Raw genomic sequence first — 27058 nt, 5'->3', positions numbered from 1 at the left:
CCACCCCTTTCATTAATGTCAATGATGAACTTTATAATGACGACTCTATCAACAAATTCAAGTGTCTCTGTGGCTCGGTTGCAGGGGAGGGTGGTGCAGGGGAGGGTGGTGCAGTGAGTTCAGGGGGCGGAGACAGATCATTTTGATGACGCCGCTCCTGTTTCATTAGCAGCTTGAGCCCAGAGAAGGAGGAGGAGGAGTTGGACCAGCTGATGAGGAGGCTAAAAAGCGGCGTCAGCAGCTGATGGCAGGAGTCAGGGCGACAGCGACAGTGGACATGGGACTGATTAAATACACCCTCAAATGAAGTTAGACCAACCTTAAAAGTATCAAAATAATGCTGCTACTCATAGGTCAGTGAAACATGGATGAAGGTTAAATCCAAAGACAAGTTTCTCTGTGCAGTCGTGTGTAAACAGAGATGGGAAACATGTCTGTCTGCTGTGGCTCATCCTGTGCTGTTCCACTGGCTGACAGTTGGTGGCAGTAAAACAAAGTAAATGTAGAAATGTGTCAACAAAGTCTGAGACACAAACTGTATAAAAGGATAGATTTTTTAATTGAAAAAGATAAAAAAATATGTGACACAACTAAAAAATATGAAAGATATAAAAGGTTTAACTTCCTGGATGGAAGGACCTGCCATCAATCTGAAGCTTAGCTTAATCGTAGCCTAACTCTATGTACCACAGGCCTTCAAGCTGGGAGTAGTTAAACCGTTACCTAAAAAGCCATCACCTGACCCAGCTGTCTTAGCTAATTATAATCTCTGACCTTCCTTTTGTCTCAAAAAATCTTGAAAGAGTAGTTGTCAAACAGCTAAAAGATTATCTGCAGAGGAATGGCTTATTTGAAGAGTTTCAGTCAGGTTTCAGAGCTCATTACAATAAAGATATTTAAAAAATATGTAGCACTGCTTTCTTCCATTTGTACAATATCTCTAAGTGACAGTGACCAACTAATCCATGCATTTATTACATCTAGCTGGACTACTGTGATTCATTATTATCAGGAAGCCTTCAGCTGATCCAAAATGCTGCAGCAAGAGTCCTGACAGGGACTAGAAAGAGAGAGCATATTTCTCCTGTTTTGGCTTCCTGTTAAATCCAGAATTCAAAATCCTGCTCCTCACATACAAGGTCTTAAATAATCAGGCCCCATCTTATCTTAATGACCTTGTAGTACCATATCACCCTATTAGAGCACTTCGCTCTCGCTCTGCAGGCCTACTTGTTGTTCCTAGAGTATTTAAAAGTAGAATGGGAGGCAGAGCCTTCAGTTTTCAGGCCCCTCTTCTGTGGAACCAGCTTCCAGTTTGGATTCAGGAGACAGACACTATCTCTACTTTCAAGATTAGGCTTCAAACTTTCCTTTTTGCTAAAGCATATAGTTAGGGCTGGACCAGGTGACCCTGAATCCTCCCTTAGTTATGCTGCAATAGGTGTAGGCTGCTGGGGGACTCCCATGATGCACTGGGTGTTTCTTCTTCACTCACTATGTGTTAATAGACCTCTCTGCATCGAATCATTAGTTATTGTTAATCTTTGGCTCTCTTCTACAGCGTGTTTTTTAAAAATCAAACCTAAATTCTTCATAGGACCTCAGTTTTTCTTCCTTCTATCAGTTTGAACCAGTCTGACCAGCCTGTCTGGCACCAGTGTTACATGTTACCTTCCCTTAAATGGCCTTCTTCCTTATTCTGATGCTCAGGTTGAACTTCAGCAGGTGGTCTTGACCTGTTATTACCATGTGATTGGCTGACTAGATATTTGTATTAACAAGCAGTTGAACAGGTGTACCGAACCAAATGGGTGCTGTTGTCATAAACACTGTTGTCCTGATCTGCTGGAGACTGTAGAGTACAGTACTGTACAAAATGCTGGACAGATGCTGCAGCTGTGTCCCTTTTCATGGCTCCAAAGCAGTGATGTGTCACCACCTCTGCTCAGAGACACCGAGACACGGGGAGCCGTCGGACAAAGAATCGACAAAGGTGCCAGCGGTGGGGACGAAGGTTACCCCACCTCACTAAGTTTATCCAGAACTTACTGAAAATAACTGGAAGAATAACAAAAACAAAGCCGATAGGGTTGAATATTTCCTGATTTGTTGTCTTTATACTGTTGGTTTTTCTTCAGCTGAATAAAACTTCTGTAAGCTTCAGGTGTGTCAAACGCAGAGCCTTTAATAAGAAGGCCGTGCTTCCATGAAATCTCACATCATTTATTCTCACTTGTTTGTCATCTATTAACTCATTTAACCAGCGACATTTTTGTGTCACTGTCAACAACGACTTGACACTTTTGCATGCCTGTAAACTGACTGTACATTACATTTCCCCGATGAGCTATTATTCTCTTACTGGCAGATGCAGTTTGTCAACAGGGGGACTAAGACATGGGAAAAAACGTCTTCAGCAGTGTTTTCATTTTCATTTCACTGTTTTCATTCACAGGGCACATGTGTGGTGTATCTGTCCTTCATGATCTCTCGGTGAAGCTGCATCCTCAAATAAAACTTCAGTCCAAAAGATGACCTTGTGCAGATCCTCAGCAGTCCTGTTTCACAGATTTACAGGGATGTAGTTCTGCTACAGTTCTGTGAGAGGAAGGCTGTTCCTGATTCTGGCATGAATAGTGTTACGCTGTCTGTGGCCAAAGTATTAAATAACAAGTTTTCATGTTCAGGCTGCTCTGAGTAACTGACTCCTGAGGTCTTGCTTTTATTTTAGCCCACACAAAACACGACTGAATTTTTCTGATTGTTTCACAAGAAATGCAATAATTACATGAGCTTTGAAGTAATTGTCACATTCAATGGAGGGACTCAAGCGCAGAGCAGAGTTCAATATGATGTTGATTTACAGAATCACCAACTGCAGATATATACAGTGGGGGACCTGAGGGGGTCCAAGGGAAAAATCCAGGAAGGGAATCTCATTCACACTTGCTCTCTTCTTCACTCACGTTCACACAGTGGGTAGGTCACGGGTGCAGGAAAATTATACACAGGGAAAGTTCGGTTACTTTGAGGCAAAAACACACAGGAGGTTCACAAAGCTAGAGATTCACTAATGTGTCTTGCACTGTCATCCAGCGACGAGACCGTCTGCGTCCCGGCCTTAAATGTCCAACACATAATTGCAGCCTGATGAAGAGCAGGTGTGTGAGCCAGGGGCGGAGCGTGGGGGTGGCTTACGGGGCTTAAGCCCGGGTTGTTTTGTCAGAAGCCCGGGGTATTTTGGAGTGTAATTTTTTCATAGTTAGATGCCTGGCTGACAACTGTATAAAACAAAAAGTACACACAATATTCGAAGCACATAGTGCACACTGTGGGAATTTACGACTGTGCGTGAATCCCCCCCTGATATTGGTATGATCCAAGCTCAGGCACTAAGCGACTGAGCGAGGGGGCGGGGGGAGCTGCTGCCCGTGAGTGCGCTGTTGGAGAGACGGAGCCAGCCATACTAAGGAGAGCTTAAGTTTGAGCAGGTACCAAAGCAAATCATTCGTACCGTACAAATAATGTAAATATGACGGTGCATCACGAAAGATTGATATGAAACTGATCACTTGACCAATATTATTTTACTTGCTCTTCAAGTGAATCAACAAATGGCGAAATGAAAAGCCGAACAAATGCTATTTTTTAGAGAGTCTTAGCTTACGTGTGTTTATTTCATATTTTCAGTTCTTACCCTCCCCGACTAAATCGGTTTCAGTTATGTACTGAAATATAAGAATGGACATTAGAGGGTTCTTTCAAAGAAAAAACTCAGGTAAATGTTATTTTATATATTATGCTTTGTATGTTGTTCAGTATATTTCTATGCAAAACAAGAGGGATTTCAGTACACAGCAGGATATTCACATTTGTAACCAGATATTTACATACACTTTAGGGAGAAAACATAAAACATTTTTACTGTACAACATCAATTTAGAGTAAACTTTTGTTTTAGATAAATATTGAAATATATTTTGAATTAGTTAAATGTCAGAATAAAGAGAGACAGAGCTGTCTATTTTTTATCACTTTCATTAAATTTAGGAGTACATGTACACTAAGTTTATTGTTAATTAATAAGAAAACTCCAGACGATTCCATTCTGAGCTGAAGAAGCTTCTGATAGGTTAGTAGAGTCCATGTGAGTAAACTGGTGGCACAGCTGTGGATGCATATAAGGCAAAACACAGAGCCTGTTTCTTTGACATGGGAAAATCAAGAGATGTCAACCAAAACACCAGGAAAAGAATCGTGGAGCTCCATAAGTGTGGCTCAGTTTGAATACAATTTGGTGCCATTTGCAATTAAAAAACACAGACAGTTTCTCTCTTTACTCTTAAAGTTAACAAATATGTTTTTATATTTATCAATCTAAAAAAATAAACATTTAGTCTGATTTGTTGTTACAATTAAAAAAGTGTTTGTGTTTTGATCTGAAGAGTTTGTAAATATCTGGTTTCAACTGTATATTTGATGATTGTCAGCACAAAGAGGGAGAGAGGAACAGAGAGGGAGAGAGAGGAGAATGAGGACAGAACAGAGATGAACAAGAGCAGGTGAGACACACATGTTAGTCAAATGGTTGCTTACTAAAAGTATCACTGTATCACAGGTCCTCATGTATCTCGTACCTAGTGTTTCTTTTTAGGTTTGCTATTTTTCAAATTCTATATTTATTAAGTTCTGCAGGCTTGTTTGCACAACAAGGCTAAATAATTATATAAACTTTTCTCAATCTAAATATTGTACTTTGGTAGAATTAAATAAATAAGTGTACTGCAGGTCTATGATGATTTTTAGTGCTACTATCATCTAGTTCTGATTGTGGTTATGTCTTGGTTAAGTCCTCAGTAATCCTGCTTTTGAACTGTTGTAGTCCTGTTTTAATTCTGGATCAGTTCTGGGTCTGGTTGAATTGGGGTTTAGTCCCTGTGTCTTGATACAGCCCCGACTTCGTTCTGTCTTGCTGCTCAATTAAAAAACTAGTTTAAGGTGTCCTGCATGTGTGATATATATATTTCCCTATATGAAGTCATTCTTTTTTGAACAAAACTCAAAACAGAGCCTATTAATCTTTCAGTCATTTCTACACCACCACCACCCCCCCCCCCCCCCCCTCAAAAAAAAAAAAAATCCCACATGCATACTACCCTTTAGGGCTAAGCCCCGGGTGTTTCAAATGTCTGGCTCCTCCTCTGGTGTGAGCCAAGGGCGGGAGCCCGTAATGAGCTCCGCCCCGGCGGGGAGGTGAGAGGAGAAAGTAAACAGAAACACATGTGGCCTTGTGGAGCCGTCCGGGCAGACACGGGGACCATGACAGTAATACCCTACCCCAAACCCTAAATCTAAGCGTATGTGATCCTGAAAAGGTCAAATACTACAATACAGTTTAGGTGTTTGTGTAACTTGGATATAACCACATTCTGCTACTGTAACATGACCTAACCCGACTTTAGTTGTGTAACTACTTTTAGTTTGTGTTGAGTAAATGTTTAAAATGTGAAGTCTGAGCTGACTCTAAATCATCAGAATAAACCTGTACGCTCTGCAGAAAATCAAAGACGCGGGACAGCAGGCTGGTTGGCGCTCATCAAGCGTCAGAATCGTGTAATTACGCAGGAATGTTGACAGGTGAGATTCACCTGATGATAGACAGCCATTGTCCTTCGTGTATAGATCGCCTGAGGGCCTGGCGATGATTTGGGATTTGACACTAATGACACTAATTTAAACTTTCTGTTCACCCTTCACTGTTTATTTGGAATAATTGACAATGCTCGATGTTCGTGCTGATCTAACGAGTGAACAAACGCTCATCAGACTGAAGAACTGACTCGTTTTCATCTAGTTGAGGAAATAGTAAAACATCATCATGTAATTACACCACATTAAAGAGAAGCAGTTTTTATTTTGCGGAAAGTCATCATGAAAATGCAATAATGACGTTAATGTTTAAAAACTGTACAGTGATGAGCAAAAGTTTTGAGCCTCATTTCTTTCTGTTTTTCTAGTAAAATGTGAACCATGTGCAGCGATTTATTGATGGGTCAAACAGAGTTTGTACGACTCTAACGAGCTCGTTTGGTGTGAGCGCCTTTATTCTCAGCACAGTCTGAGCTTTCTCTACTTTCTTCTTCATCTTGAAGGACATTCAGGTCTCTTCTTTGGATGTTTCTTCTTTTTGTTCTGGTCTCTGTCAGGATGATCCCACACTGCTTCAGTGATGTTGAGCTTCTGGCTCTGGGGAGGCCCATCCATGCCTGATAGTGCTCTACTGTGTTGTTTCAATCCAGGTATGTTTCCACTGCACTGGCAGTGTGTTTGTGAAACCCTCCAGTTTAGATCATCACTCTTTCGCGCCTGTTGTCACAGATTCAAACATCTCTAAATGTTTCCAACAAAAAACACAAAACCACTTTTTAAATATCTCAATGATCGTCAGCAACAGGATTTATTTATGTAGTTTTTGGTCGAGTTAATGCATTTCACTTCAATACAAACGCTGCTGCTCAGCTCGCCCCTTCTTACACCTGTACACATCAGTCAATACTGTGAAACCTTTAAATAACTTTTATTTGACACAGCAGGGCAGACTTTTGTTTCCTGGTGTTAAATTAATGAGTAATCTGAGAAAAATGATTAAAAAGTTCCTGTTTAATCTGATGATTGTAATGTGAAGCAGGTCTGGTAACCTGCAGTGAGGTGTTGGGCGTGTCGTCAGACAGGTGTTTGAGAAAGGTGTGTTTTACTGCAAACCGAAAGATAAGATAAGATAAGATAAGATAAGATAACCTTTATTAGTCCCACACGTGGGAAATTTGTTTTGTCACAGCAGGAAGTGGACAGTGCAAAAGTTATGAGGCAAAAATTAGAATACAATAAGAATAAATACAGTACACAGCTGTACAGAATAGAATAAAATAATATACTATATACAGTAGAATAAAATAGAATAAAAATATACAATAAGATAAAAATAGAATACGAATGCTATATACAACTGAGTAAAAATACAACGATGACAGAAAGGATTATTGCACTTAGTGTTATTGCACATGTGTGGATGTGTGTGTTTGTTCAGTTAAAGTCTTTATTATGGAGTCTGACAGCAGTGGGGAGGAAAGACCTGCGAAATCTCTCCGTCCCACACCGTGGGTGCCGCAGTCTCCCACTGAAGGAGCTGCTCAGTGCTGTCACAGTCTGCTGCATGGGGTGGGAGATGTTGTCCATCAGGGATGACAGCTTAGCCGCCGTTCTCCTGTCACTCACCACCTCCACTGGGTCCAGAGGGCATCCTAGAACAGAGCTGGCCCTTCGGATCACCCTGTTCAGTCTCTTCCTGTCCCCAGCAGAGATGCTGCCGCCCCAGCAGACCACACCATAAAAGATAGCAGAAGCCACAACAGAGTCATAGAAGGTCTTCAGGAGTGGGCCCTCCACTCCAAACGACCTGAGTCTCCACAGCAGGTACAGCCTGCTCTGCCCTTTCCTGTAGAGGGCGTCTGAGTTATGAGTCCAGTCCAGTCTGTTGTTCAGATGAACACCAAGGTACCTGTAGCTGTCCACAGCCTCAATGTCCATACCCTGGATGTTCAGTGGTTGCAGTGGAGAATGCTTGTGCCTGCGGAAGTCTACCACCAGCTCCTTGGTTTTACTGGCGTTGATCTGGAGGTAGTTCAGCTGGCACCAGTCCACAAAGTCTTGAGTCAGTCCTCTGTACTCCTTGTCGTCCCCATCAGTGATGAGGCCGACTATTGCAGAGTCATCAGAGAACTTCTGCAGGAAGCACTGGGTGGAGTTGTGGGAGAAGTCTGCAGTGTAGATGGTGAAGAGGAACGGAGCCAGAACCGTTCCCTGTGGGGCCCCCGTACTGCAGACGACCCTGTCCGACACACAGCCCTGAGTCCTCACATACTGTGGTCGGTCGGTGAGGTAGTCCAGGATCCAGGTAGTGAGGTGATGGTCCACTCCAGAGTTCACCAGCTTGTCCTTTAGAACCGAGGGAAGAATGGTGTTGAAGGCACTGGAGAAATCAAAGAACATGATTCTCACAGTGCTTCCAGCGGTCTCCAGGTGAGCGAGGGAACGATGTAGGAGGTGAATGACGGCATCGTCCGCTCCAATGCCAGGCTGGTAGGCAAACTGAAGTGGGTCCAGTGATGAGCTTATTAGGCGCCGAAGCTGAGCCAGGACCAACCGCTCCAGGGTCTTCATCAGGTGGGATGTCAGAGCCACCGGCCTGTAGCTGTTGAGGTCCTTGGGGCGTGAAGTCTTTGGCACTGGTACAACACAGGAGGTTTTCCAGAGCTGTGGGACTCTTCCCAACCTCAGGCTCAGGTTGAAGAGGTGCTCCATCACCCCACACAGTTGGTCCGCGCAGGACCTGACGACCCTCGAGCTGATGCCATCTGGACCCGCTGCCTTCTTGCCATTAATCCTCCTCAGTTCCCTCCTAACCTGGGTGGTTGAGAGAGACAGGCTGGAGCCTTGTGTTGAGTGTGTATTGGATGCTGTTGTTGGGGGTGGGGGGGAGTGAGCAGGGAGTGAAAGGGAGAGAGAGGAAGGTTATTTAAGCCTCAGCAGGTCTGCAGGTATTTTACAGCGATGGCTTTCTACAAAGTGATGTGTTTGGCTGCTGGGCTGATGCTCCTGACCCAAGGTAAGAGCTCTCTGCACACACCTGCAGCAGGTACAACTCAGAGGGCGAAAACACTCAGGAGCACAGCGCTTCACTTTAAAGTGACACTGCAGGAAAATAACCTTTACATTAAAGAAATCGTTTCTTTAATACGAATTTGATGTGTTCAGTTAAAATTCACAATGATCAGTAAACATAACTTTAATATATATTTTGAAGAAGAAGTTTTTATGACAGACGTGGAGAAACAAAGGTTCTCGTGGATGATTATTATTAGTTATTCATTCATGAGATGTTATGAAAAGATGCTGGAACTAAATAATTATTTAGTATAATTTGTCATCTGTCAGGTAATAAACTGATGGTTGAAGGTGTGATGACGGGTTTCCTTCATCACAGCTCAGAGCAGGAAGTGGGTCAGAGACTGAACCCAGAACTTTAGTGTTATTTTCTTCTTGTGCTGAGCTGAATGTTTGAGCACAAATGCACCGAATGCACATCTGATAGTGAGCTCACACACTTACTGCATACTTATAACATCCTGTCAGGTAATACAGGCGTAGTATTAGTGGTACGACATGCAGTGTGTGTCTGTGTGGTTTCTGTTTGTGAGATAAACGTGTTTTAATCAGGGTGAGTCACTCACTCACTCACTCACTCACGCATGGTATGTAAATGATCCTCTGGAAAGGTGGTAAAACCAGTCTGATATTAGAGGTAAAACAACAGATGAACGACTACATAAACAACCAGAGTGGAAAAACGGAACAAAGGCAACAATCTGGAGTTCCTCTAGCGCCCCCTGGAGGCTCACCAAAACCAAAAGATGGCCATACAGACTGCACAATTACTCATAGATTACTGGACTTCAGATTTTAAAGTCTTGGCATTAGCCAGGGGCGGATCTAGAAGGGTGGCATGGGGTGGCAAGTTCCACCCTAAAATGATCCCTTGCCCCCCCTAAGTGCCACCCCAGTTTTGTATATGACAGTGTTTGTCAAGGTTCTGGGTCAGTTTGACCCAGTATTTTGAGTTGTTATGTTTTGGTGTGTTTTTGCATTTTGGATTCTTTTCTTATTATGATGATAATGATGATTATGACTCTATCTTTCAGTTATTCTTGTTTAGGGATTAGTTCGTAGGTTTTTGTGTTCTCATGTTTATTGCAGGTTTAGTTCAGTGTCTAGTCTGTCTCTGTGTCGTGTCTGCGTTTTTGTTTAGTGGTGTCTTGTTTCCTGTTTTACTCTGAAGGTTCATGTTCCTGTCTTATGTCAGTGTTTCTAGCAAAGGCATATTGCAGTGTAAACGCTGTAACGAAAACCAGCGGAGTGATACACCCAGTGTTGCCAACTCCTCAGTAAGGAAAATCGCTATTGGCTGTCCTAAAAGTCGCTAGAAGTCGCCAAATGATGTCATCGCCTAATTTGCATAATTGGTCATGCTAATGTAATTGTAACCTATGTTGTTGGAGAGAGAAATAACATCGTGGAAGAGACATAAAGTGAGTAAAAAACGTCCTAAATGCAGTTTGAATTTATTTAGAACTACAAATTAAATTTCTTTTAGCAATTATTGTTTTTTAATGTCACAATTCCAACACTGCTCCTTTACCCGGGCCTGGACGGGCAAAAATGACCCGAAATTGGCACTCTGGTGGAGTTACTTTGTGTGTGTGTGTTTATAAGTAGTTTTAAACCTTGTGATCCACAAAACAGCATAAGAGTAAAAGAAGAACTGACTGCGTTACAGTCAGTGCGGGAGCAGCAGCTTCGCTCATGCGCGATTCATTTGCCGTTTGGACACACAGGTGTGAACATCTCCTGCCCTGATAGCAGCTGGGGGAGGACTGTCCTCCACCTGGGAGCGCTTTGGCACGGGTGAGGTGCCCACCGCAGCACCGCTGCTTGTTGAGAGTAAGAGCGATCCGCGCTTTTACGTCAAAAAGTCGTCATAAATAAGTCTCCAATAATAGCAGAAAAAGTCGCCAGATTTGTCGCTAGTCGCTTTTTAGAAAAAAAGTCGCTAAGGGGTCTGAAGACTGGCTAAATATAGCGACAAAGTCACTAAGTTGGCAACACTGGATACACCTCCTGTTGTCAGGCCTGCAGGTTTGTCCCTGTGCTGTTCTCCTCTGTCTTTTGGTGGACAAACTTTTCTTTTTTTTTTTACTGGCACACATCATTTGTGGGGTATCTTATTGCGACACCTAATTGTTCTCTCATTTTAGTTTTAGTAATATTTTTAAATGGTTGTAGAAAATGGAAAAAAAAACAGCAGGTGTATTGGCTGCATTTTTAGATAAATAGTTGTGTATGTTTACAAAATGTCATGAACTAGCTGTGTGAAGGCAGATGAGGACCCAAGCACAAAACTCACGGAGACAGGAGCTGAACTCAAAATCACTGCTTTATTGCAGGCCTTACAAAGAAACAGAACTAAACTGGCAAAACTAAACTAAGGACTGGGGGAACACAGAAAGGCACACAGGTTCGGGGAGGAGACGTTGACAACGCGACACTGAATTGAGGGAGACATTCACATACAAATACACAGAGGGTTAACGAGGGAAGTGGGAGCACACGGGGAACACAGCTGACACAGATAATCATAACGAGACACGGCAGTAGTAACACAACACTGATGGGAGACTATCAAAGTAAAACAGGAAGTACACAGAGGTGCAGACTGGAGGAGAGAGAGCGCACAGGCATAGCGTGCTGGGGAAAACATTGAATGAAACACAAGGAGGGGAGACGAGGGCTCACAGATACACAGAGGGGCACACGGGGGTAAAAGTCACGAGGGGAAATCAAATAAGGAACAACTTAACAGAGCAACCCAGGAACCATGGCCTAAATAAAGAACAAAATACAAAAATACACGAAAACTAAGAATGCTGGGCCAACACGGCCCAGGATCATGACACAAAATGTACAGTTTATATTTGCATTTCAAGTTATAAAAATTTACTCAACAGGTCTGGTTTTTTTACAGTAAAAAATACTACTAGGATTTTAAGTGTGATTTCAGATCAGTAATACTAATGCAGTATGTCAGTGAAAAAACAACTAAATTCAGTTGAGCTGAAAAGATACCAAACAAGGCAAGGGGAAAAAAATAAACTGAAACAATCTGAGGGTGAAATACAAACGTAAACTCAAAAGGAGTCAAAAATGGCCGGTTGTATTTCAGACCTCAGTGGGTTCATCCAACAAATCATGAAAAATTTGGTTTAAATTTTTGTTCATGACAGTGCAGATTTCTGACATTTTGTGTAATTTAAGCTGTAACAATGTGACTGTTTTCTAACAAAACAGTGAAACTCAAGTTAGACTTGTGTTTGTAAATGAAGCGCCCCATGTTGTGTAGCTTTCTGGATTTTATACTTATTGGGCTACATATTTATTTATTATACAGGCTGTACAGTACACAACATCAAAACGCACATGTTTTATGTAACTAAAGTGTATGTGGGCTACAGACAATAATTAAGTTCTAGACTATATTTATATGAAAAACGTGTATACTTACTGAATTTGAATCATTTTAACCACATGTAACCACCTGCAGGTGGGGAGAGAGAGAGTGAGAGAAAGAAAAAAAGCAGCCGGCTCACGTCGTTCACTTCAAAGAGTCGGCTCTACGAGCCGTTTCGTTCGCGACCGGCACATCACTATTGTGAAGGTTCATTAGATGGACTACCTGAGCAGCCCGAACAGGCTGCTAAACTATTTCCTTGTTGTCACTCTGGTAAAAGGAGCTGAAATGGATTCAATGGTTTGTGGAAAGACTGAGATCACTGAAGGTTAACTGACCCTGATCAGAAAGTCTTTCCTTCATCTTTTTTTGGCTATGATAGCGCCTAGTTAAACATGAAAACTCCCTCAGCAAACAGCTAAATGTTTTTTCTGCTGACTCACCCTGAAGTATTTTCTATTGTGGTTTCTATTGTTTTCAGATTGTTATTGGATTCCCTTCAGGATTGTAAATTAAAGAGACTTAGTTTCGACAATACGGTCGTGTTGTGCTTGGTGCTTAGTGGAAATTTCAGTGTTTCACTTGTTCTAAAACCTCTGTGTACTGAGACTCTGACTAAAGTTCATTCAGAGCAACCTGATGCAGTTTGACCAGTTTATTCCTGAGCAAGCAGCAGGCTTATTGTTGACACTCCCCACAGTGTCGGTCCCACTGCCAGCGCAGTAAAATGAAGGATGCAAATGCATTGGCTTCATTCACAGAGCAGATGTGTGGTATATCTGTGATTATTATCTCTGGGTGAGTCCTACAGCACAAACAGAAGCTGCTTCCTTAATGATTTGCATCGTCTGTTAAAAGGGTATGATGGAAAAACTTTTCCGATTTCCATTCCTGCCATCAGGATTAAAGAGCAGAGTGATCAGCAGGTTATGTAGTTTTTGTTAGGGAGGGGCACGGTGGCGGTGGACTGGAAGGATGGAGGCACAGACGACTGAAGGAGACACACAAAAATGTCTGTAAGAATGTCAGTCAGCTCTAAAGAGCGGGTCAACGGACTTTCAACCACTGAGTTTGTAGGACAGTTTCCTCATATATGAGCTGTGCAGTTTGGATGTTCTTGTAATGTAGATGAATATTACCACCTTTGGTTACTTACTTCAAATTTTGACATTATTGATTAAAAACAATCCTCCATTGCATAAATCTGATTTGATAACTGTTCTCAAATTTTCTGAAGCATCAGAAAAACCTGAATGCTGTACACGGGAACACTATGAGTAAGCCTTTTGGGGGGTTCAGGCCCCAATTCCCATGCTATGCATAGAGTGCCTTGCATTTAATATTACTATGCTACGAGCAAAATAGTTCAGTCCTTTGACACTTTTTTTTTTTTTTGAAAAATGCAGCTTGACTGAAATTCAAAATTAAAATGTTTCCTTCAAAGACAGTTGGATGACCTATTGTAGCGTCTCAGCGATTCAGGATGATTAACCACAGTTTTTCAAATACATTGTCGATCGGTAGTGATCAAACACGAGGTAAAGTTTCATATCATATTTTTCCAAAATAAGTTAATCAACTATTTGTAGCAGATAATTGGCAGTGGCACTACACACACCTGCACAAACAAACTGGTTACAATATTAAAATGTTTTATACAAATGCTCCCTTTATTGTGCAAAAGCAACACATCAGGTAAAATAATCTCCAACAATCTGGCCTGCACTGGTATAAATGACAACAACGACCTCACAACAGTTTGCACTTTTTAATGTTTCAGGTGAAGTAGGTTTTCAATTTGCACCACTGATTTGTGTCATGTACTCACCTCCTCGTCTTTATTTATCCACGCCACACCTCTGTGTGCTCTGTGAGATCATGACAGTCTCCAGGAATGTGGACAGGTGAGATTCACCCGGTGACACAGCAATGGTTGTTGTTTTTGTGCAGATCACCTGAGGGCCCGGGAAGTATTTGGGACATGTACTTAAATGTTCTGCCAGCCGTCACTGTTTATTTACTGTTTCACTGAGTGAATACACAAAAGATGGATGAAGAATCAACTCAGCTGGTTTTAACCTAACTGGAAATGTCCTCATGTCATTAAACCACATTACAAGTGAAGCAGCGTTGAGTATTTGAAATGTACCATTAAAAATACAATTACCACACTGATCCTTCAGACATGTCTGCTGGCTTTGCAAAGCTGGTTGTGGAAAAACTGAAGGGTACAGTTCTGTGCAAAAGTTCTGAGCCACCTCCTTTTAATTCTTATCATGGAGGAAAATGTCAAATAGATGCTATAGATGATTTAATGACAGACTATAGGCAGAGTTTGTACAGTTGTGACATGGATGTGAATATTTGGTGTGACCAAGTTGTTTCTGAGCTCACTGTCAGCTCTGTGAGGACCCTCAGGAACCGTTTTCCAGGTGTCTTGAAGGACAGTCAGTGCTCTTTGGATGTTTCTGCATTTTGTTCTGTTCTCTGTTAGGATGGTGCCACACTGCTTCAGCTAGGGCTGCTCAATTAATCGAATTTTAATCTCGATTACGATCTGGGCTTTCAACGATCATTAAAAATGGCGGAGCCGATTATTAGCCCCTCCCTCGTGCTTTACTCTCGCGCTGCTCCGTGTGGCAAATCGAGCGCACCTCTCTGCATTTTGAACACGCGTCACAACAATTAAGAGGACCTGAGGGAAGCTCGGGAAGCTAAGCAGAAGTTATTTGGAGAGGAGAGTGACTGCCGTTGGTTGAAAAGAGAGTTAAAAAATCTTCAGTGGTGTGGAAACATTATGGGTTGGCGGAGTCAGACGTGGATCAAGTAGACACAGTGTGTAAACTTTGCTACGGTGTCGTAGCTGCACCACAGAGCAACACTGCAAAGTTCACTAAACATAGATGTTTATATTTTTCATTTGTTTCTTATATTGCAAACATTTGCACTGTTATCAGTATTTGCACACTATTTTATATTATTTTTTAAAGTCACTATTCAATACGTTTTTATTGTTAACCCTTTAAAGCCGGTCAGAGCAGCACGCTCCGTTTTGTGTAACTACTTTTAAATCCCTGTAGAACCTGAACCGTGTAAGCTAGCGCAATAATTTGTTTTGCATAAGAAACCGGAGGAGTTGTACTTACATCTTATGCCATCAGCTTGTCCTCGGTCACGGTTTCCTTCCACATAAAGCTTTGCAAAAATTGCATAAAAGGCGCTTGCAGCAACAAAAACATAATATTCGGATCAGCTGTTCGTAACACTTCCTACATTTGAAACAGAGGTCAGCGTGAACTATCGCATGTCCGCCATTTCCTGCCCGAAACCAGAAGTGACGTCATTTTTGCGGAAAATGTAGTTTTTTACTTGTAGGCCTTAAAAGCCAATACTGGTGTTTTATAAGTCATGTTTGACTTTTCTGAATAGTTTCTGGGATGCTTAGAACTCGAATTGCACTGCTGGAAATAGTTTATTTTGATGCACCTGCTGTTTTCTTTGCAAATTTGCATCATAGGATTGTTTTTTGTTTTTCCTGCAGTATATAAAAATTGCTGTATCTCTAAAATAAAACTATGAAGACACTCAAAATAAATTTCCTGTTGTTGTAAACTATTTTTTGCATTTAAAGTTTTGAGGGATAAGCCTCTTAAATTTCTCCAAGTAGAAATATATGTAAAACAAAACAAAAACAATTTTCAATTCTTTTGTAGTTTATTGCACTTTTTTGCAATTTATGTAGTTACTATGGACTTAATGCATACATATTATTAAAATATGGGCTATAACAGTTGTATTGATGTATATCAACTTGAAATGTTCCCACAAATGGCACTACAGCATGTACAAAAAATAATATAAGCTCTGGCGAACTTGGTTCTATAGTAGGTCTTAAAGGGTTAAATAAATATCGTCAAATAATCGAGATCTCAATTTCAGTGAAAATAATCGTGATTATCATTTTTGCCATAATCGAGCAGCCCTAGCTTCAGCTAATTTGAGGTCTGGACTCCGGAGAGGCCGATCTATGACCGATAGTATTTCATTTGAAAGACAGGATAAAGACATGCTGTAGAAGAGCCAGATATTAATAATAAGTAATGTTTCAATGCACAGAAGTGTATAAACACAGTGCATCATGGGAATCCCCTACACCTATTGCAGCATAACTAAGGGAGGATTCAGGGTCACCAGCTCTAACTATATGGTTTAGCAAAAAGGAAAGCCTACAGATTAAAATTGGCATGGCCCGGATCTGGCCCACACAATGTGCTTACACATGGCCGACATACCGCAAAGACTGACGGCACAAGCCCAGTTGCAGACACACTGGTGGTCCTGTGCTGGCCCATATGTGGACTACCTCTGGCAAACCTGATCTGGGCCACCAAAGGGCCGTCATTCTTAGCGGTATGTGGACCATGTGTAAGTTGTGTGCGGCTACGGGCCAGTTGCAGACGCACTGCTGGCCCAGAACAGTTTCAGCTCTGGCCCCAGATATCAGCCAAATGTGAACCTTAATCAAGCCATGTAATAAAAACATGTGCTGGAACATGCAAAAGTGACATGACAAAACTCTGTTCAGACATTGAATGGACTGACTCTCATATAGGTTTCTAGTTTTCTTTCTTTTCTAGTCTCCCGGATTACTCAATGTGCTCTATACAACATGCCACATTCACCCAATCACACTGAGTGCTTCCTAACTACATTCATACAGATTCACACTGAAAGAGCCAGGGATCGAACCACTAACCTTCTGACCAGTTGGTGAGCTGGTCTACCTCCTGAGCTACAGCCACCCAATGGCAAAGATGAGTAAACCCTCACTAGGTTTTGGATAAAGTGTACACTCACAAACCTGTCAAACCTGCATTTGAAACATTGGCTACCATAGCAGTACAGTATTGCAACATGGCATTTGGGTCTTCTAACTAAATAGGAACATAAACAGTGCCATCATTGCCAGACCTGGCCCACATCTGGTTGACATACACTCTGCCATGACACCAGCCAGTTTGAAAACTGAAGGCTCTGCCTCCCATTCTACTTTTAAATACTCTAGGAACAACAAGTAGGCCTGCAGAGCGAGAGCGAAGTGCTCTAATAGGGTGATATGGTACTACAAGGTCATTAAGATAAGATGGGGCCTGATTATTTAAGACCTTGTATGTTAGGAGCAGGATTTTGAATTCTGGATATAAACACTCACTGTTGTACCTTTCTCCTGACCTCTGTACATACATGATTGATTGATGAGTCATCACCAGATCTGTTGCCACTTATTGTGTATTTTGGCATACCGCAGCCTTTACTTCTAGTTTCCTTTTAAGATTGGTTGTTGGTGGCCAACTTTCCACGAAGACAATTTCCAATGAGGTGAAAACCAGCCAATGAAAGAGATTATATGTCATGTAGTAAAATACCCTTTTGTGACGTTTGTGATGTTGACTAAAGGCGCCTTCAGCCTATTTTTAAAAGAAAGATTTCCTATAATTGGACGTACTTTCCCTGCAGACTTTTGTAAATGAAATCCTGCTGAGGGGATATTTTTCTCTGATGAAACTGCAAATGAATGATATCTGAGGTATCTCCTCAGGTAAAGGAAAAATATTTCAGTCTGTAGCAGGGCTTTGGTTTCCTCATGTGCAATGGATAATTAATCTAAAAAAAAGTAAATCATTAATAAACAAGTTCAAGACTGATGCCTGAAAGCTGAAATTCCTGTTACAGCGTGTTTGTTGTGAGGGAGATCAGGTGAGCTGCAGTGAGGTGTTGGGCATGTCAGAGAGAGGTGTGCTTAATGCAGACAGAGAGGAGGAGGAGAGAGGAAGGTTATTTAAGCTTCAGCAGGTCTGGATGTTTGGATCGCACAGCGATGGCTTTCTACAAAGTGATGTGTTTGGCTGCTGGGCTGATGCTCCTGACCCAAGGTAAGAGCTCTCTGCACACACCTGCATCAGGTACGACTCAGAGGGTGAAAACACTCAGGAGCACAGCGCTTCACTTTAAAGTGGCACTGCAGGAAGTAACACGACAGGAAAAGGAGGACTGGTGTTGTGCTTTAGCTTCATCTTTATCTTGGTGATGAAAGCTTAAACACAGATTAATGTGACGATCTGTTTGGTTTGGAAGCAGCTGAGAGGCTGAACTGCTCTCCATCAATCAGCGTCTGTGTCACAGTTATTAGAGCTGCTTTATTTTATTTGAACTTTTAATCACTTTTTAACCTTTATTTTATGTTAATGTTTTTTTGTTTCATATCACAGTTAGTTTTTAAAATTGCAGTGACATGGGTGATATTAATCAGCGGTAATATTTAAGAAGTTCAGAGCTGGTATTGCAGCACAAATACTTTGCTCAGTGTCACCTGTAGATGTCAACCAAGTGTTTGGACTCGAAGATTTTTCAGTTTTATTGTTTGTTCTGCGAAATAAATTTTTTCAGCCTTAGTTGTGGTTCTAGTGAACTGTGATGCCTTTGTGCTGTACAGTATTAACCCCGATTCTTTTGTCCCCATGACAGAACAGAGAAAACCGACTCATAGTGTGTTAAAACATTTATATTTCTTTTTATTCAATCATCTGGAAGAGAGAGACCCCTGCACAGCCCAGACGCCAGTTGCAGGATCTCTAACATTAGAATCATAAACTGTGTCTCATATAGGTGTTATTTTGGCACTTTACACATCACAGTTTCGATACAAACATTGCTTATATGGCAAAGTTCTTCTTTTCTATCTGGCTTCCTGTAGTTATTAACATACTTGTACAGCTCTACACTTCCTGTTTTCAGTCTGGGTGAGCACTTGGGTGTCTGTAGCTCAGGTGGCAGAGCAGGTCAGCCACTAATCAGAAGGTTGGTGGTTCGATCCCAGGCTGCCTCTGGGCTGCATGTCAAATATCCTTGGGCAAGATACTAACCCCATGTTTGCCTACTGGTGGTGGTCAGAGGGCCCGGTGGCGCCAGTGTCCGGCAGCCTCGCCTCTGTCAGTGCGCCCCAGGGCAGCTGTGGCTACAATGTAGCTGCCATCACCAGTGTGTGGATGTGTGTGTGAATGACTGAATGTAGTGTGAAGCGCTTTGGGGTCCTTAGAGACTAGAAAAGCGCTATACAAATGCAGGCCATTTACCATTTACCACTTAGTTTGTGAGTTAAAAGTGGTCTTGCTCTACAAACCTTCATGATTAAAGTACATAAAACAATATAATTAAACAATAGGGATACTAAGGATATTAATTACACGACAGCCATTACAGCCTCTCATAACATGAGATTCTGATCTGTACAGCTTATTATTCACATGAATGATTTGATTACAGCACATGTACATATTGGGTGTTTTGGGATGTGATAATGGAGTTAGAAGAGAGCTTGCAGTCACATGACGTCTTTAGTAAAGATTTTTCTTTGAAAGTATTCTCAACTTTGTGGTTTGGAAGATACTCTCACAAATTAAACTCCATGCTTCTGGAGATGATGCAACAATAATAAACTAGTTTCAATGTGAACTGCAGGCAAAGACATGAGACTAAAGCAGGGGTGTCGAACTCCAGGCCTCGAGGCCCGGTGTCCTGCAGGTTTCAGATCTCACCCTGGGTCAACACACCTGAATCACATGATTAGGTCATTACCAGGCCTCTGGAGAACTTCAAGACATGTTGAGGAGGTCATTTAGCCATTTAAATCAGCTGTGTTGGATCAAGGACACATCTAAAACCTCCAGGACACCGGCCCTCGAGGCCTGGAGTTCGACACCTGTGGACTAAAGGAAGTAAATTTGTCAGTTTCACACCCTGACGTCATCTTAAGATGCTTTTATTACACATGAATGGAAGAAGTCACTCCATCAGGTATAATAATTGTAGTAAGCTTTTAACAGATTGAAGTGTTGAAGAGATTAAACTCAGACTTAGAAATTGATTTGGTGTATTGATAGAACACCAAATAACAACAGTAACCTTACGGCACTTTGAACTGCAAAGTAAAGACCATAACGATCACTGTAGGGTCTTTAAAACGCCGGTAAAGTTAAAAACTAAGAGGACCAGGGTCAGGGTGCGGCAGTCACCTACCTCGGCGGTTTGGCAGGGTGGGGAAGGAGATGGAAAAAAAGCAGAATGACAGAGGACAAACAGACTAAAGGTGAGAGAGCACAACAATGGAACAACATGCTGCAATGCTGTGCAAAACAAAGCTGACGGGTTTGTAGAGCTTTTAGCATAAATCTGACATTTTTTAGTGAAGTGGTGGAGTAAAGGTTCTTGTGGCTGATTGTTACTGATGATCTATTTGTGAGATTAATTAAGGCCGAGGAGATGTTTTGAAAAGATGTTTGAACTCTGAATTTTTGTAGATAAATGCAAATGATCTGAGGTGTGATGACAGGTTTCCTTCGTGACGATAAGCAGGAAGTTGGTCGCGTCCTGAGATGGCGCCACATCTCGCTATGATTGCAAAACATTGATGAGGAAGGTGAATCTCCAGAAGCAGAACAGGCTGTCTCAGTAAATATCTCAGAAAACCATTTTCTAATTAACGATGGAGTAACTATGGAGGGCGAGGACTCTGTTGGGGTCAAGCATGAAAGATTAGTTGTACAACACACAGTGTGTGTCCTGTATTTCTCTGTGTGAGAGACCATCATCAACAGCTCGTCAGTGTTTTCATCTTACTGAGTCACACAGTAAATCCCTCCTCCCTCTGAGTCTGACACACACACACACACACACACACACACACACACACACACACACACACACACACACACACACACACACACACTTCTATGTATATGAACACTATTGCACACTCTGGTAGATGTTAGAGGAACTGCAAGTCTTGGCTTAATTTTTAACACTCTTGCTTCTAGCAAACCAGACTTTCCCACTACTATTACAGACAGTGAACTAATCACAGAACAATGAATGGAGATCTTTTGCTTTAAAATGGTTTGTTTCTGTGTTTCAGAGTCTGAGTCACAGCTGGATGGTAAGAAAAAGCTTCTTTGTGTAATGATTTAGTTTTATGTGTAATAAATCTTTAGTTTCATATGAATATTAGTTTGTGAGTGAACTGTAGACTCCAGGATCACTGTGTCCTCACTCAGCAGTTTGTAGTGCTGAGAGTTTACAGCTCCTACAGTAATGCTCACTCTGTGTTTTAATGTCGGTCTTCAGTTTGTGGTAAGGCGTCTCTGAACACCAGGATTGTAGGAGGACAGGTGGCCCCTGTTGGCAGCTGGCCCTGGCAGGTCAGTCTGCAAACATCTGGGTCCCACTTCTGTGGAGGATCCCTCATTAACAGTGAGTGGGTGCTGACTGCTGCTCACTGCTTTCAAACGTGAGTAATGAGGCTGAAGCTGCACTCTAAACATGATTTAAAGACGCTGTGAAAGGTGCTAATCTGGGGGCTCAGGGGGGGTAACAGGATAAATATTTAACAGGGTGGGAAGTCAAACTTTATATATGTTTTCTCGTCTATAACAATTGTAACAACTGTGCACTGTTCGTGTCGCTCCTGATGATCTCAGCAGTACTCCAACCGGTCTGACTGTGAATCTGGGCCTTCAGAGTCTACAGGGATCTAATCCCAATGCAGTGTCTCGGACAGTAACACAGATCATCAAACATCCAAACTACAACTCTCAAACTTTCAACAATGACGTCTGCCTCCTGCAGCTCTCCTCACCGGTGAATTTCAACAACTACATTTCTCCCGTCTGCCTGGCAGCTTCAGACAGCATCTTCTACAGCGGTGTTAACAGCTGGGTCACCGGCTGGGGCAGTATAGGAAGTGGAGGTGGGTCATAAAGACACCTGATCGTTTTTTAAGTAATGATGAGTATAATGTACCATTTTAGAAATAAATTGAGCAATAAAATTCTTATGTAAGGTCCAGGTCTGTGGAGACGCATTAAAAAAGAAAGAAACACAGAGAATTAAAATTTAACAAATGCAAAAGTTATATATATCATTATCATACACATTATGACAATGATATATGGAACAAGGAAACACACAACCATGAGTGATGATGCAACAAAAAGGAGATCTGAGGCTACAAATGGGGGGAGGAAACAACTGGGAGAACAGCTAAAAGTAATCAAGAAAACGATTCAAAGGAAGTAAAACTTCTGTCTCAGAGAAAAACCATTATCAAAATACACCAGGATGTAGCTAACAATGAATCAGACATACACACAACACACAAAGAGAAACACTCCAAACTAAACAAATAATATTAACAAACAGAAATACAGTAAACCACAAAAACTTTAATAATAAACCTTTACGGTAAAGAACCCTGGGACTGTGACACTTTTTCACATTTCTTTGTGTTTTACTGCCACCAACTGTCAGCCAGTGGAACAGCACAGGAGAACCCACAGCAGATAAACATGTCTCACTGTCTTTGTTTGCACACATGACTGCACTTTGTTTTTAAGTTTGGTAGAGCCATCCTTTGAGTGCATTTAATCAATCACGTTTCTTTGACCTGACTTTTTTGGGGGGTCCCTTCAGTGCCCCTTCCTTCTCCACAAAACCTGATGGAGGTGGAGGTTCCTGTTGTGGGAAACAGGCAGTGTAACTGTAACTATGGAGTGGGAAGAATCACTGACAACATGATCTGTGCCGGGTTAAGTGCAGGAGGAAAGGACTCCTGTCAGGTGATTGTTGTTACCTGTGTTTGGCACATTTTCACCTTCTACAGTTTCTTCTCCTCAGCTAACAGTAAATGTTTCTGCTCTCAAAGGGGGATTCAGGAGGTCCAATGGTGAGCAAGCAGAGCGGTCGCTGGATTCAGGCGGGAGTCGTCAGTTTTGGGGAAGGTTGCGCCTTGCCTAATTTTCCAGGAGTCTACGCCAGAGTATCCCAGTACCAGACCTGGATCAACAGCAAGATCTCCTCCAACCAGCCGGGCTTCATGACGTTCACGTCCACTGGGACCAACAGCGACCTCAGTGTCTCCTGCACAGGACTGCCACCAGTGCCAACCACCACCCCTACTACCACCACCCCTCCAACCACCACCAGCAAACGTATGTTAAGCACCAACCCTAAAACCATCACCTTTGTAGCTACCACCACGGATATCAATACAAAACCCACAAATCCTACAACAACCACCACACCTAAAATCAGAAATGTACTGATCACCATTTTATTTGATTCCAACCAGCTGATACCGAGTTGTGTTTACTTCAGTTTACAAGTTTCCTTTGTCATATAACAGTCATATTATAAGACACTGGATTGAAATGAAATTTTTCACAGACAATGTAATAAATAAAAACCAGAAAACACAAAGAGGCCTTTTTGATTTAAGAACCTGATGAACGAAGGAAGCGAGGGGGCCTTCACAGTGGAGAAGCCCTTGTTTTTGCATCTGAGACGATCCTCTCAGCCATCACCCTGCGTTGCAGTCTTATTGTCAGTCATGCCACTATACCAGGGTGCGATGCAGCTCATCAGGATGCTCTGAGTAGTGCTTCGGTAAAAGCCTTCTAAGGAAGTGATTCCTCCTAAGGCAGCAAGGATGAGGAAGAGTTCCTCACTTACTTCAACCTCCTGAGGAAGTGCTTGCTGTGCTTAGCCCCTTCTCGGCCAGGTGTGTGGGTTTCAGAGTCCAGGAAAGCCCTTCATTGATGTAGATGCCTGGGAATTTTGTCCTGCTGACCCTCCGATGTGGGATGTCAGCCTTTGTTAAAGCCCACAATCAACTCTTTCCTCCTGTTTATGCTAAGCTAGTAGCTAGCAGTCTCTCACTAACGGTTGCACTTCTGCTCTGTAAGCAGTTTCAACTGAAACTGAAACAGAGTGAAGTGCTTAGTCCTAGCAGAGAGAGCAATAGTACACTCATGTCAACTACATGAGTGTACTATTGCTGTGAGATTTATTACTATTACTGAAGGTTACTCACCACACCAACACCAACTAGATGTTTAAATCTTAATATAAAACGAGTAACAGCATGGTGGACAATAGGTAAGGCTGCACTTTTTGCAGCAATCTCGTGTAGAAAACTAGTATGCTAATATGGTCCACGGCTCTGAACCGTAGTAAAGGGACCTCTGGCTAATACGTCGGGTTCATGTCGGGCTCGTAGCTTTTTTTGAATAATACTTAAAAGTAAAGGTAAAGTAGGGGTGACATGGGCCGTGAGATTGAGACCCAGGCATTAGAGCCTCTTAATGCGTGTTTTGTTTAGGTTTCCACTGGTGTGGAATTACCAAAAATAAAGAGGGCATAGCCTAACATATGAAACAGGAGAAGACCGCTGTGTAATCCATTTATTTCAACAATGTAACTGTATTCTTAGTACCACCTTTTTAAATGGTAACTGTAACGGAATACAGTTACTCATATTTTTTATTTTAAAAATGTACATGTATTCCATTACTCTCCAACACCGTCAGTCTCCAACTACTGGGATTCATTTTTTCTAAGAACTTTAACTGATAGTATACACAGGCAAAAATCACATTTTCTCCAGTGATAGATGCTATTTTTTAACATTAAATAAAAATGTTTTGTTTTTTTAAAAGTGTTTCACCTCACACCCAAGTAGCTTCTTTACCTCTAAAACCATCCTAGGATGAACTTGTGTGCTTTCATAAAGTCTAAACTTGCTGACCTGAAATGATAGTTAAAGATTTTAACATTTCTTTGTGTGTGCCTCTGGTTTTTCTCTTTAGCGATATTCTGTGGACAAGCTCCGAAGAATTCTGGCATTTTGGGAGGAACCTCAATGGCGACAGCTGGCTCATGGCCGTGGATGGCGAGCCTGCAGAAGAATGGAAGTCATGTGTGTGGTGGGACTCTGGTGGCCTTGGACTCTGTGCTGAGCAACGCCAACTGTTTCTCAAGGTGAGTTGCCACTGGGGTTGAAGACTCTGATCTAACCAGAGTCTGGAACCTGACTCTGGTTCCAGACTACTACTGCTGACTACTCCTGACATGTTAGCTCTTTATACAGTAAAGTTACAGTGGGATACAAATAATAATGTTTAGGTGGTGGGGGGCCGCGAACAGTTTTCTCGTAAAACAAAGTGGGGCCCAGCAAAAAGGTTTGGGAACCAATGGGTTAGATTATGATACAACTGATGATGTCCATAAAAATTATGAACAGAATTGGTGACAAAGGGCAGCCCTGGCGGAGCCCATCACCCACCAGGAATGAGTCAGACTTATTGCCGGCTATGCAGACCAAGCTCTTGCAACGGTCGTATAGGGATCAAATGGCCCGTAGCAAAGGGCCAGACACACCATACTCCCAGAGCACTCCCCACAGGACACCCCGAGGGACACGGTCGAATGCCTTCTCCAAGTCCACAAAACACATGTAGACTGGTTTGGCAAACTCCCATGCGCCGAGAGGATAAAGAGCTGGTCCAGTGTTCCACAACTAGGACAAAAACCGCATTGATCCTCCTGTAGCTGAGGTTCGACTAATGGATGAACTCTTCTCTCCAGCACCCTGGCATAGACTTTCCCAGGGAGGATGAGGAGTATGATTCCCCTGGAGTTGGAACACACCCTCCGTTCCCCTTTTTTAAAGATGGAGACCACCACCCCAGTGGGTGTCAGTCAAGGGGTACTGCCACTGATATCCACGCAACATTGAGACGTTTCAACCAAGACAGCCCTACAACATCCAGAGCCTTCAGGAACTCGGGGCGGACCTCGTCCACCCCAGGGGCTCTGCCACCAAGAAGTTAACTGCCTCAGTGACCTCGCCCCCAGAGATTGGCGGGTCATCCCCTTTGTCCCCAGACTCTGCTTCCGCCACGGAAGACGTGCCAGTGGGATTGAGGAGGTCCTTGAAGTATTCCTTCCACCGCCTGACGATTTTCTCAGTCGAAGTCAGCAGCACTCCACCTGCACTATACGCAGTGCAGGTAGAATACCGCTTTCCCTTTCTGAGTCGCTTGACAGTTTGCCAGTATCTCTTCGAGGCAGTCCAAAAATCTTTTTCCATGGCCTCTCCGAACTCCTCCCACACCCGAGTTTTTGCTTCTGCCACTGTCCGCGCCGCATTCTGCTTGGCCTGTCGGTACCTATCAGCTGCCTCCAGAGTTCCACAGGCTAACCAAGCCTTCAGTTTGGTGGCTCCCCTCACCTCAGGTGTCCTCCATTTGGTTCAGGGGTTACCACCAGATGTGTCTTGGTGCCACGTGCACTTATGGACACTCTTATGTTCGAACATGGTGTTCGTTAAGTCCAATAACAAAACACCGCTCAGGTTCAGAGTCCAGCCCCTCTCCAGGAGACTGGTTTCAGAGCCCAGGACATGCATTGAGGTGAGCCTGACTATATCTATCTGGTACCTCTCAATTCAATTCAATTCAATTCAATTCAATTTTATTTATATAGCGCCAAATCACAACAAAAGTCGCCTCAAGGCGCTTCATAGATACAGAGAAAAACCCAACAATCATATGACCCCCTATGAGCAAGCACTTTGGCGACAGTGGGAAGGAAAAACTCCCTTTTAACAGGAAGAAACCTCCGGCAGAACCAGGCTCAGGGAGGGGCGGCCATCTGCTGCGACCGGTTGGGGTGAGAGAAGGAAGACAGGATAAAGACATGCTGTGGAAGAGAGACAGAGGTTAATAACAGATATGATTCAATGCAGAGAGGTCTATTAATACATAGTGAGTGAGAAAGGTGACTGGAAAGGAAAAACTCAATGCATCATGGGAATCCCCCGGCAGCCTACATCTATTGCAGCATAACAAAGGGAGGATTCAGGGTCACCTGGTCCAGCCCTAACTATATGCTTTAGAAAAAAGGAAAGTTTTAAGCCTAATCTTAAAAGTAGAGATAGTGTCTGTCTCCCGAATCCAAACTGGAAGCTGGTTCCACAGAAGAGGGGCCTGAAAACTGAAGGCTCTCCCTCCCATTCTACTTTTAAATACTCTAGGAACAACAAGT

The 27058-nt window shown here is 42.6% G+C and overlaps 1 protein-coding gene across 5 annotated transcripts in view; it reads left to right on the top strand.

The window, feature by feature from the left end:
• LOC113020186 (transmembrane protease serine 9-like) overlaps positions 1 to 27058 on the top strand; it is a 61475-nt gene that overhangs the window by 26257 nt on the left and 8160 nt on the right. Inside the window, exons 1-7 of one of the 5 annotated variants that reach the window (XM_026163944.2) lie at positions 17920 to 18054; positions 21093 to 21113; positions 21302 to 21464; positions 21658 to 21923; positions 22646 to 22791; positions 22878 to 23163; positions 24820 to 24991. In XM_026163944.2, the coding sequence (XP_026019729.2) occupies positions 17925 to 18054; positions 21093 to 21113; positions 21302 to 21464; positions 21658 to 21923; positions 22646 to 22791; positions 22878 to 23163; positions 24820 to 24991 (1184 nt within the window). In that variant the 5' untranslated portion in view covers positions 17920 to 17924. Of the gene's footprint in view, positions 1 to 17919; positions 18055 to 19938; positions 19976 to 21092; positions 21114 to 21301; positions 21465 to 21654; positions 21924 to 22645; positions 22792 to 22877; positions 23164 to 24819; positions 24992 to 27058 lie in introns of those variants that run through there. The other 4 variants (XM_026163943.2, XM_026163945.2, XM_080300067.1 and 1 more) reach the window with 4 other exon arrangements.

The sequence above is a fragment of the Astatotilapia calliptera genome, chromosome 4, assembly GCF_964374335.1.
Source record: "Astatotilapia calliptera chromosome 4, fAstCal68.1, whole genome shotgun sequence".
Taxonomy (NCBI): Eukaryota; Metazoa; Chordata; class Actinopteri; order Cichliformes; family Cichlidae; genus Astatotilapia; species Astatotilapia calliptera.
This window is presented reverse-complemented; position numbering and strand designations above follow the sequence as displayed.